We start from the raw sequence: 11,956 nt of genomic DNA on the forward strand, positions 1-11,956 counted from the left end.
GTGTGGCTCAGTGGATAGAGTGTCAGACCGAAGGGTCCTGGGTTCGATTCCGGGCAAGGGCACGTATCCTGGCTGCAGGCTCCTCCCCGGCCCGGGCCCTCGCGCATGTGTCTGTCTCTTGTTGATGTTTCCGTCTTTCCCTCCCTCTCCCACTCGCCCTAAAGACCAATGGAAAAATACCCTCAGATGAGGATTAACAAACAAGCAAGCAGCTCCTGTCCGAGGTTTACATGTTAGCATCGCAGGCGCCGCTCCTGCCTCCGGTGGAAGCCGGGGTGGGGCACGTAAGAGCATCTTCCAGGCCAGCCGGGGGCCCGCCCCCAGGAGCCGCCAGCGCGCTCCCCACGTGGCTCAGCGGTGGCTTCCTGTCCCAGCAGCGCCACCCACACTCACCCGGGCCCAGGATGGAGTCTGGGGCCTGCATGTCTCCCATCTCAGCTGTCCCACGTTCCCTTGATGGGGGGGGCGGGGGGCGGGAGGAAGGCGTGAGGCCCGGGGAGCAGACTCCATCGGCTTTGGTGACGGGAGGGTTTTTCTGGGACCCTGGGGCTGAAGACTGAGCAGCTCGAGATTTGTGAGCGTTTCCACCAGCTCCAGGTGCCAGCTGCTAGCAGACCCAGCCCCACCCAGGCCTTCCCGCCATTCCCCTCCCCTGGGGCCCTGACCCTTTCACCCCGTCTGGTTATCAAGTCACCCAGATGCCTTGGGCGGCTGCCTTCACCGACACCCACGGGCAGAGCGGAGGGAGGCGGGGAGAGGGCCCCCCGAGCCTGAGAGCAGCCAACCCCAGGAAAAACCCATGTCACGTGGTTTCTGGGAATCGAAACCAGGGCTGTGGGAAGCATTGCTCCGCGGGTCCGGGCGAAGGGCAGTCTGCAGAGGCCCTGCAGCAGGAAGACCCGGGACCACAGCGTCGCTCAGGCCGGTGAGGGTGCCTTCGCGCTCAGGTGGGTGCTGCCTGAGGGGCCACGTCTTCCTGTTGGCGCCCAGCGGGGGCCCTGGCGCTCCCCCCCCCACCCCAGCCCAGGGTCATCACCTGCTCCCGGCCCCCGGGGTGTCCGGCGCAGCCGGGCGGGTGGGTTGCTGCCCGCGGACACGGCCAGCTCGGACGCAGCCTCCCCGGTCCCTGACCCGCACACCAACCCGGCCCGCACCTCCAGAGGACCAAGCCCTCTTGCCAACTTGCACAGAGGCAGGAGGCCTGTCCCCCCTCCCTGGCTGCCCAGGGCCTCTGTCACCCTATCCGCGCCCTCCATGCACCCCTCAGCCTGCTCTCGCTCCCCTCCCCCCAGGGCTCACGGACTTTCTGTCTGCACGACCCCTGGCCACTCCTGCAGGGCTGTTTCCTGAGGTGGAGCCCTGCCCTAGCAAGGCCCTGGGCCTCTCCCTGCCTGGGCCTGCGCCCCGCCCTCCCCACCGGCCCCAGCCCCCGAGGGCCTGGTTTCTGAGAGGAGCTGTTTCCTGTCCTTGCTGCCCAGGGACGCCCCGCACCCCTCCATCTGGGCAGGTCCGCAGGTCCTTGGAGCGCGTCTTTCAGAAGAGGCCAGGGACCCCCGGGGCGCCAGCACCCTCCCTGCCCTGCAGGAGCAGGGTCCCCAAGGCGCCCTCTGCCCTCCACTCAGTGAAGGCTGGCGGGCTGCGCCTGCTTCCGGCCGGGCTCACGCTGCTCTCTCACTCCGCCTCCTTCCGCTGCAGGGCGAGGGCTCCCAGGCCGCCATGGCCCTCCCCCCGCTCCTCTGGATGTGGCTGCTGGTCGCAGGGACTCAAGGTGAGCTGGGCCCCAGCGGCCCCGCAGCGGTGTCTCCCTGGCTGGGCAGGCTTAGTGCCAGCAGGAGGCCAGGCAGCGCTCCACCGGTGCTGGTCACTAGGTCAGCGGAGATCAGGTCACGGGTCACTGAGGTCAGCTCAGGTCACGGGTCAGCTCAGGTCACTGGGGTCAGCTCAGATCATGAGGTCAGCTCAGGTCATGGGTCAGCTCAGGTCACAGGGTCAGCTCAGGTCACGGGTCAGCTCAGGTTACCAGGGTCAGCTCAGGTCACAGGGTCAGCTCAGGTCACAGGGTCAGTTCAGGTCACAGGGTCAGCTCAGGTCACAGGGTCAGTTCAGGTCACAGGGTCAGCTCAGGACACTTCTCTCACTGAGGCCCAGGTGTCCCAAGTCGTGTGGCTTCGCCTTCTGGGGGGGTACCAAGGAATTCTCCACTCCCTCCAGCTCCCAGGGGATGGGGATGGGGGGCGGGGAAGGTGGGGTGTGCAGGAGGGGCCTTCAGACCGGCCAGATGCGGGGGGACAATGTCGGGCCCTTCGCACACGGACTGGCAGAGTCCTGGCGCCTGCCTCAGGCTCTTTACCCCGAGGCCCGGGGGGCCTACCTCACCCTGGGGACCCCGCAGAAGCCGGCAGTACCCCAACTGAGAACTGCCCTGGGACGCTGTCACTGCAGCCAGGGCTGAGCCGGGCAGGCGGCACCTGGGCCCCCGGGGCCGGGACCCGCCCTCTGCACCGGCTCTCCGGCCTGTTCCCGCCCCCCCTGCTCCCCGCCCTGCCCGGTGCCCGCTGCCCACTGACCTGGGTGTCCCCTCGGGAGCCCCGCAGGCGTGAGAGACGGTGACATGCGGCTGGCCAACGGCGACGCCCCCAACGAGGGCCGCGTGGAGATCTTCTATGGAGGCCGGTGGGGCACCGTGTGCGACAACCTGTGGGACCTGGTGGACGCCGGCGTCGTCTGCCGCGCCCTGGGGTTTGAGAACGCCACCGAGGCCCTGGGCAGGGCCGCCTTTGGGCCAGGTAGGCCCGCGTGCCCTGCCTCCCAAGCACCCGGCCCCGGCGGGGGGGGGGGGCACCGCCTGGGACACGGGAGGGTGTCCCACTCCTCCCTGTGCTCACTCCCCGGCCCCTGGCTGTGACGCGGCTCCCAGCACGTCCTTCACGGGCTCAGCCGAAGCCCCTCTCCTGGGGACTGACCTTCACCCCAAAGGGAAGCTCGGAGCAGGAAGACTCCCCGCTCGTGGCTGTGACTCCTAAAGAGGGGGTACCCGAGATTTCAGTAGCTCGCTGTCCACGGAGCGGACGGGCCCCGGGGAGGAAGGCTAGCCGGTGCACGGAGAGAAGGGGAGCCCGGCCCCTCCAGTGTCTGCCCGCGCTGCCCTCCAGGAACCGGCCCCGTCATGCTGGACGAAGTGCAGTGCTCGGGGACAGAGCCCTCGCTGGCCAACTGCTCGTCCCTGGGCTGGCTGCAGAGCAGGTGCGGGCACAGCCAGGACGCCGGCGTCGTCTGCAGCAACGGTGCGTGAGCTCCCACCCGACCCCCCAAAGCCTGGGCCCCCGGGGCTGCCCCACCCGACCCCCCAAAGCCTGGGCCCCTGGGGCTGCCCCTCCCGACCCCCCAAAGCCTGGGCCCCCGGGGCTGCCCCACCCGACCCCCCAAAGCCTGGGCCCCCGGGGCTGCCCCTCCCGACCCCCCAAAGCCTGGGCCCCCGGGGCTGCCCCACCTGACCCCCCAAAGCCTGGGCCCCCGGGGCTGCCCCACCTGACCCCCCAAAGCCTGGGCCCCCGAGCATCCCGCCCGGGGCCCAGGATCCTGGTCATGCGGCGCCCTGCCCCGCCCAGCACGCAGGCCCTCCAAGCTCATCACACACCTGTGGGCGGGTTCGAGGTGACGCCCGCTCTCCCGGAGGCGGGACAGCCTGCAGAGCCTGCCCGGCAGGCAGCCCGTCCTACAGCCCCGGGTTGTCCACGAGCCACGGCCCCCGCGCCCAGGGGGCTGAGCGTGCAGGCTTCTCTCTGCAGGAGCCAGCGTTTCATTCCTGCGGTCCCAGTGCAGCCTACACAGGCCCTGGCTGCCCGGCCGCATGCTGACTGTCCTGGGGCCGAGGGTCCATCCTGGGGCTGAGGGTCCATCCTGGGGCTGAGGGTCCATCCTGGGGCTGACTGTCCTGGGGCTGAGGGGCCTGGGGCTGAGGGTCCATCCTGGGGCTGACTGTCCTGGGGCTGAGGGGCCTGGGGCTGAGGGGCCATCCTGGGGCTGAGGGGCCTGGGGGTTTCTTTTTTCTTTTTGAGAGAGAAAGGAAGGGGGAGAGAGAGAGAGAGAAACATCGGTTGCCTCCCGTACCTGCCCCAACCTGACCAGGGATCAAACTCTCCACCCTTCAGTACATAGGAGGGAGCTCCAACCACTGAGCCACACCAGCCAGGGCTGGGGCATCATTTTTTTTTTTTTTTTAGGAAGGGAGAGGGAGAGAGAGAGAGAAACATCATGACGAGAGAGAAACATTGATAGGCTGCCTCCTGCATACCTCCCCTCCCCCACTGGGGATGGAGCCTGCAACCCGAGCAGGTGCCCTGACCAGGAATCGAACCTTGACCTCCTGGTTCATAGGTCGACGCTCAACCACTGAGCCACGCTGGCCAGGCGGGGTGCAGGGGAGCACCAGGCTGGGTGGGTGCAGGGGAGCACCAGGCTGGGTGGGTGCAGGGGGCACCAGGCTGGGTGGGTACAGGGGAGCACCAGGCTGGGTGGGTACAGGGGAGCACCAGGCTGGGTGGGTGCAGGGGAGAACCAGGCTGGGTGGGTACAGGGGAGCACCAGGCTGGGTGGGTGCAGGGGAGCACCAGGCTGGGTGGTGCAGGGGAGCACCAGGCGGGGTGGGTACAGGGGAGCACCAGGCTGGGTGGGTGCAGGGGAGCACCAGGCTGGGTTGGTGCAGGGGAGCACCAGGCTGGGTGGGTACAGGGGAGCACCAGGCTGGGTGGGTGCAGGGAGCACCAGGCTGGGTGGTGCAGGGGAGCACCAGGCGGGGTGGGTGCAGGGGAGCACCAGGCTGGGTGGGTGCAGGGGAGCACCAGGCTGGGTGGGTGCAGGGGAGCACCAGGCTGGGTGGGTGCAGGGGAGCACCTGGCTGGGTGGTGCAGGGGAGCACCAGGCTGGGTGGGTGCAGGGGAGCACCAGGCTGGGTGGGTGCAGGGGAGCACCAGGCTGGGTGGGTGCAGGGGAGCACCTGGCTGGGTGGTGCAGGGGAGCACCTGGCTGGGTGGGTGCAGGGGAGCATCAGGCTGGGTGGGTGCAGGGGAATACCAGGCTGGGTGGGTGCAGGGGAGCACCAGGCTGGGTGGTGCAGGGAGCATCAGGCTGGGTGGGTGCAGGGAGCACCAGGCTGGGTGGGTGCAGGGGAGCACCAGGCTGGGTGGTGCAGGGAGCATCAGGCTGGGTGGGTGCAGGGAGCACCAGGCTGGGTGGGTACAGGGGAGCACCAGGCTGGGTGGTACAGGGAGCACCAGGCTGGGCCAGGGTTGGGGCCGGAAGCACCCACAGTGGGCCCCCCTTGCTGAGTGGAGCACCCAGGAGGCTCCGAGAGGCTGGGGTGGGGAGGGATGGGGCGCTGAGCCCACCTGGTCTAAGTGTCGGGTTGACCTGAACCTATTGGTGGCAAAGGAAGAGCAGGTGGAGTTAGTTCCAGTGATGCCTGGGGGGGAGGGGCGCATCCCCGCAACCGCCCCCGGGGCCCGAAGGAGGCTGCCGAGGACCCCGAGGCCTAGCTCTGGGTCGCCCCGAGACCCTCTGGTTGGGGCCGTCACAGGAGGCGCGGGGTCAGACGGTAACATCTGGGTGATGGATCGATCGGTTGGAATTTTAAGGGATGGGGCCTCGGCTCTGGAAGTAGCCCCTGCGGTCCCCCACCTGGGGGCGCCTGGGTTTGGGGAGCAGGCGAGGAGCAGGGTGTGGGCTGGGAGGATGGGGGCTGCTGTGGGCAGCAGCACCCTGTGTCCCGGGCGGACGTCCCCGGCCCCAGGAGCCTCACTGAGTAGGTGGGGCAGGGCAGAGGCCGCAGCGTCAGGGGAAACTGGCTCGGGGAGAAGTACTTCCGGGTCACGGAGCTGGCTGTGCCGCGAGCCAGCCTCCCCAGCGAGCGGTGCCTCCTTGCCCTTCCTAGAGACGGGCAGCACCCACACGCTGGACCTGTCCGGGGCGCTGCCCGCGGCCCTCGCGCAGATCTTCGACAGCCAGCGCGGCTGCGACCTGTCCGTGGCCGTGAAGGCGGAGGGCGCCGAGCCGCTGAGCCTGTGCGCCCACAGCCTGATCCTGACCAGCAACCCCGAGGCCCAGGCCCTGTGGACAGAGCCAGGCAGCTCGGTCACCATGGAGGTGGACGCCGAGTGCCTGCCCGTGGTCACGGACTTCATCAGGTGGGTGTCCCGGGGCGGCTGGGCACATGCACGAACACACACACCACACACATGCACACACCACACACACAACCACACACATACACACTACACACAATCCCACACACACATCACACACACATGCACACACCGCACACAAACACACCATACACACACAACCACACACACACTACACACAACCCCACACACACATCACACACACGTGCACACACACCACACACAAACATACACACAACCACACACTACACACAACCCCTCACACACATGCACACACACAACTCACACAACCACACACCACACACACATGCACACGCAAGCACGCACACCACACCACACACACACACACAGCACCACCACCACCCTCTCCCTCCCTCCTTCCCTCCCTCCCTCCCTCCCTCCCTCTCTCTCTCTCTCGCTTCTCTCTCTCTCTCTCTCTCTCTCCCTCTCTCTCTGGCATGGCCCTGCTGGGGAGTGCTCACTCGCCGCACCAGGGGGCCCCCGAGGGGCTGTGGGAGCCATGGCTGAGAGAATCCTGGTGAAAACCGCCCTCCGCCCTCTCCCCCAGGACTCGGGGCGCCAGGGGCACTTAGACCGGGCGGAGGGCTTGTCCAGCTGCGCCTGCGGGTTGTTTCTAGGCTGTCTGAGGAGGAGGCGGGGCCGCAGCCTCGGGCAGCGCTCGGGGGGGGGCTCTGCCTGCCTGTCTGTCTCTCTCCTCCCCCGAGGCAGAGCTGCCGAGGCCTCAGGAGACCCCTCTACGGGCCAGCCCGCAGACACCCCCTTCCGTGCTGAGACCTGTCAGTTACCCAGCCCCTCGCCAGTGTCCGTGGTTTCTCGGGGTCACGGACACCCCACTCCTTTCAGGGTGTTGGCAGGGCCGGGGCCGATGGTGACTGCGCCCACCACTCGGGCAGGCAGAGCGGGGGCTGGGTGGGGACTGCGCAGCTGCCCGCAGCCCGAAATGAGAAGCAAGAGGCGGCGACAGACGACAGACACATCCCGCAGGGCCGTCCTCTGTCGCCGCTGGCTGGGCCCCGGGTGGGGGGCAGGGGGCTCGTTGCGGTGAAAGTGGGAATGCCCAGCGTGGCCGGCAGGTCCTGGCCGGGCTCGGCCCACCAGCAGGGACGGTGGCCCCGGGACGGCGATGGAAGAGGGGGACCAGGAGGGGGTGGGGCCTCTCCCAGCCGGCCAGGCCCGGGCCCACCCCGTCGTGGGTGCCCAGGGCTCTGAGCAAACTCAGACTGGAATGTGGGCTGACCCGAGATAAACCGGGAGGATGGGGGCTGATGCCTCTTGCAATGGCCGGCACGCGGGGGTCAGCGGGTCAATGGCCAACGCGGAAGAGGAGAGAGGCGGCGGCTGCCCCGGGCACCCTGCCCCAGGTGCTCAGCCCCCCACCCCTCCAGGTACTTCTATTCCCGGCGGATCGCCGTGGCCCTGCCCACCGTCAAGTGCTTCCACCAGCTGGCCTCCACCTTTGGGGCCCGGCAGCTGCAGGCCTACTGCGCGGGCCTCTTCGCCTTCCTGCTGCCCCAGGACCTGTCCTTCCAGACGACCCTGGACCTCCACGCCTACGCCCTGGCCACGCGGGACCCCGCGCTGGAGGAGCTGTGCGTGCAGTTCCTGGCCTGGAACTTCGAGGCCCTGACGGAGGCCGAGGCCTGGCCGCGCGTCCCCGCGGCCCTGCTCCGCGCCCTGCTCTCCCGGAGCGAGCTGGCTGTGCCCAGCGAGCTGGCCCTGCTGACGGCCCTGGACGCCTGGAGCCGGGAGAAGGGGGCCGCCCCCGGGGACGTGGAGGGCCTGGTGCGGGAGGTCCGCTTCCCCATGATCCCGCCCGAGGACCTCTTCCAGCTGCAGAGCAGCCTGAGCCTGTACCGGAGCCACCGGGCGCTGTTCCAGGAGCAGACCCTGCAGGCCCTGGAGTTCCACACGGTGCCCCTGCCGCTGCTGGCCCAGCTCCGCGGCCTGAACCTCAGCCAGGACGCCTACCAGCCCCGGCTCTACACCTCGCCCACCTGGAGCTGGGCCGTGGACAAGAGCTCCCGAGCCTCCCGCCCTTATGACTCGTACCCCTACTCCTACGGCTATGAACGTTATGGCCGCTACGGCTCTACGTCTACGGGGTCCTTCCAGACGCCGCCACACCCCAGCTTCCTCTTCCGGACCAGCCGCGTCTCCTGGACCCTCACCTACCTCCCCACGGTCCAGACCTGCTGGAACTACGGGTTCTCCTGCTCCTCCGACGAGGTGCCCGTCCTGGGCCTCTCCCAGTCCGGCTCCTCCGACCGCTCCATCGGCTACGAGAACAGAGCCCTGATGCTCTGCGGGGGCCGCTTCGTGGCCGACGTCACGAGCTTCGAGGGCGGGAAGGCGCCAATCCCCAGCGCCCTGGGCGCCAACAGCTCCCGGAGGGCCTCCTCCTTCCCCTGCCCCGCGGGGTCCTTCAGCAGCTTCCGGGGGGTCATCCGCCCCTTCTACCTGACCAACTCCTCGGGGGTGGACTAGCCAGGGGCTGCCCTCCCCCCAGGGGCGCCCCCCCCCCCCCCCCGTGGGCACTGAGCACAGCTCCTTCCTCTCCGCAAGCAGCCACCTCCCACCCCGGCCTCCAGATGTCCCCCTGCTCCCACTGATCTCTCTGAGCTGAAGGAAAGCGCCGGAAGGTTCCAGCGGGGGCTCACCCCAGCCGAGAATCCCTAGTCCAGGCTGCCCGCTGGTCGGGAAATGGGGAGACGTGGGCCTCACGGCCTCCGGGCTTTGCGTGCAGCCCTCCCGCTCAGTCCCGTCCGGTGATTAAAGTTGCACGGCGGTGCCGGGCTTGCTCATGCAGCAGGGGTGTGGCGTCCCTTCTGCCTCGGACCTGGGTGTGCTGGCCCCGGGCTGGTGGGCGACACGGGTGGTCGCATGTAAACACACACCGACCGGGTGTTTAAAACGGGGGTCCTGGAAACCGTGGGGCCGCGCTGGGGGCTTCGGTGGGGGCCACCTGGCTGGTTCCGCAGAGAAAGGAAGACTGGGGAGCAGGGCGTGTCCCCGGTGGGGGGGACAGCAGGTCCAGGAACCTTTCCCGTTACCCCGTGTGCACGGGGTGAGGGACACAGACGCCAGCGTTGTTGGTAAGAGCGGAAACTGGGAACGAGGCAGCTACTCATCAACAGCGGGCGGGGGCTGGGCCACAAATAAAAAACCCCGCGATGAGGACGTCGGGGAGGAAGGGGGAGCAAGAAGGTACTGGGCGAAGGCAGGAGGGCCAGGCCTGGAGGTCCGGTTAGGATGGCGGCACTGGGTCCGAGAGCAGGGGCAGGGGCTCTAATCCGCGCCCCCCCCCTGCCCCCCTGCTGCTCGTGATACAGGCCCAGGCCCAGGGTCCAGGCGGGAGCATCTGGCTGGCGAGCCCAGGCCCCGGGCTTGGCCAGGGCCTCCGGGAACAGCATCTGGGCTGTTTTGGCCTCGGGAAGGGAGGCGGCTCAAGGCTCGCCCAATGGGAGGGAGGTTCAGGCGCTGGCAGCCAGGACGGCAACCCCCCCCCCCTCCTTCCCCACGGCCTGGCAGAAACAAAGCAGAGCCTCAGTCCCCCCCCCCCCGCACCCCCCTCCCCGTGCAACTTCACCTGCCCCAGGGAGCCGCCCAGGCTGCAGCCCCGCCCCCCAGCTCCGGCCCCTCAGCCACCTGCACGGCCAGTCATTCCTCGGCTGTTTTCCTCGTTCTGCTGGTGGTTGTCCATCCTCACCCCAGGGTATGTTTCCATTGATTTTTTGAACGAGGGAACGAGAAAGAGGGCGGGGGGGGGGGCGGGGGGGAAGCGGGGGGGAGAGAAACATCGATGTGAGAGAGGCACAGCGATTGGGTTGCCTCCCACGCCCACCCTGACCAGGCCGGGGATCGAACCTGCAACCCAGGCATGTGCCTTGGCCAGGAATTGAACCCGAAACCCTTCAGTGAATGGGGTGACGCTCTAACCACTGAGCACACCAGCCAGGGCTGCTGTCACAAATGGCCACAAACGGGGGGCTGGAAACAGCACGGACTGACCCTCTCCGGGGCCGGCAGCCAGAACTCGAGGTACCACTGCCCGCCCGGCCACCCTCCCTGGCACCGTCGCGGCCCGGGCTCTGGCCAGGCTCCCTGGGGAAGCCTGCTCTGGGGAGTTTAGCAAAACAACGCCCCGGTTTTACCAGGGAGGGGAGCCCCGGACGCTCTGGGGCAGTTAAAGGTAGGGTGACCCTCCGCCGGGCAAACTGCAGGGCTGGTCACTCCAGCTGTGGGCAGAGCGCAGCCCGTGTCCTGGGGAGCGAGCCCGCCACCCGGGCCTGTGCCCTGACCGGGAATCGAACCGTGCCCTCCCGGTTCACAGGTCGCCGCTCAGCCCCTGAGCCATTTCTTATCCCTGGTACCTGGCGGTCTCCGAGCCCCACCCCGCATTCTGGGCGGGTCAGCTCGGTGCCGGCCTCCGGCTGCCACTGCATCTGGGGTGAGGGAGGGGGCTGGGCAGGACTGCTCCCCAAGTGGGGAGGTTGTCTCCGGCGTGGAGATGAGGAGGGACGGCCTCGCTCCCCAGAACCGGGCCTGCGGGCAGGGAGCCTGGGCAGGTGGCCACCCCACGTGTGGTGCGTGTGGTGCGGGAGCCGCTGCGCCGTCAGCCCAGCCTCGCGCCTTCCCGGGAAGCCAGCGCAGGAGGCCTCGAGTCAGGCACGCAGACCCCGGGCTGGACGGGCAGACCCCGGGCGGGACAGGCAGACCTCGGGCGGGACGGGCAGCGCCGGGCGGGACGGGCAGACCCCGGGCGGGACGGGCAGACCCCGGGGCGGCGTTGCCTTGGCAACACAAAGACTAGGGGTGGCGCCGGCCCCCGGGGCTGCTGCCGGCCTTCGCGCCGCGGGGGTGGAGACCCAGCTCCCAGCGGGAGCCCTGGGTGGCCCCTCCCTCCCACCCTCTCACCCACCTTACCCCCTGCTCGCCGCTTGCCTGGAGCACCCCCCCGGCCCCCCGCCAGGCCTGAGACACACCAGGGGACCTCGGAGCTGTCTCTGCTGTGTGACCTCAGGCAGAAGGCTTCACCTCTCTGAGCCGCAGCGTGGCCTCTGTAAAGCGGGTGCTGGTGACACTCCCTGGCATGGTGTCCCCCCAGAAGTAGGTCTTGCCCTGAGCTTGCTCGGGGAGCGGGGGAACGCCCCATCTGAGGGGGAAGAGGAGGCCAGCTCCCCCTCCCGACAGACTGGGTGGCCCAGACGCCGGGGCCCCAGGGAGTGGTTGGCCTGGGCCCTGGCTGTCCAATCCCGGCACCTGCTCCACCAGGACCCCCGGGAAGAGTCCGGAGGGAGCGGTCCCGGAGGCCCAGGCGGGGAGCGGGCTGGGCCCCTTTAAGGCCAGGCGCTGGCAGGGGAGGGGCAAGCAGAGGAGCTTTGTAGACCTCGAGGGCGGTAACAGCTACCAGCTGTGGGCAGACGGGGGGGGGGGGGGGGGGGGGGGGGGGGCTCACGGGGCTGGAGGTGGAGCGGGCCAGGCGGGCACCAGCCCGGAACAACGGGCAGAAACAGGTTCGAGGCGGAGCCAGCACGCAGGCGGGAAGCCCCATTCCCCAGCGTTTTCTGAATCCGGGGACTGTTAGCCCCTCGTCACAGCGACAGTGAGGACCAGGGCGGGGAAGGTTCGTCCCGTCCGTCCCCTGGGAGCCGGGAGCCGGGAGCGGGGAGCGGCGGGGAGGGGAGTGAAAGTCACTCCCAATCGCTGGCTCGCTCGCCCGCTCTGTCCAGCTGGGCTGGAGTCCGGCAGCTCTTTCA

At 68.9% G+C, this 11,956-nt stretch overlaps 1 protein-coding gene across 1 annotated transcript; it reads left to right on the plus strand.

Moving 5' to 3' along the window:
* The first annotated feature begins 756 nt into the window (after window positions 1-756).
* On the plus strand, window positions 757-8,956 carry LGALS3BP (galectin 3 binding protein). The gene is made up of 6 exons (XM_079798020.1): window positions 757-947; window positions 1,696-1,768; window positions 2,595-2,786; window positions 3,153-3,284; window positions 5,930-6,182; window positions 7,586-8,956. The coding sequence occupies exons 2-6, from the start codon at window positions 1,717-1,719 to the stop codon at window positions 8,682-8,684; spliced, it is 1,728 nt and encodes a 575-aa protein (XP_079654146.1). The 5' UTR covers window positions 757-947; window positions 1,696-1,716; the 3' UTR covers window positions 8,685-8,956.
* The last annotated feature ends 3,000 nt before the right edge of the window (window positions 8,957-11,956 follow it).

The sequence above is a fragment of the Cnephaeus nilssonii genome (genome assembly GCF_951640355.1).
Source record: "Cnephaeus nilssonii genome assembly, chromosome: 19".
Classification (NCBI taxonomy): Eukaryota; Metazoa; Chordata; class Mammalia; order Chiroptera; family Vespertilionidae; genus Cnephaeus; species Cnephaeus nilssonii.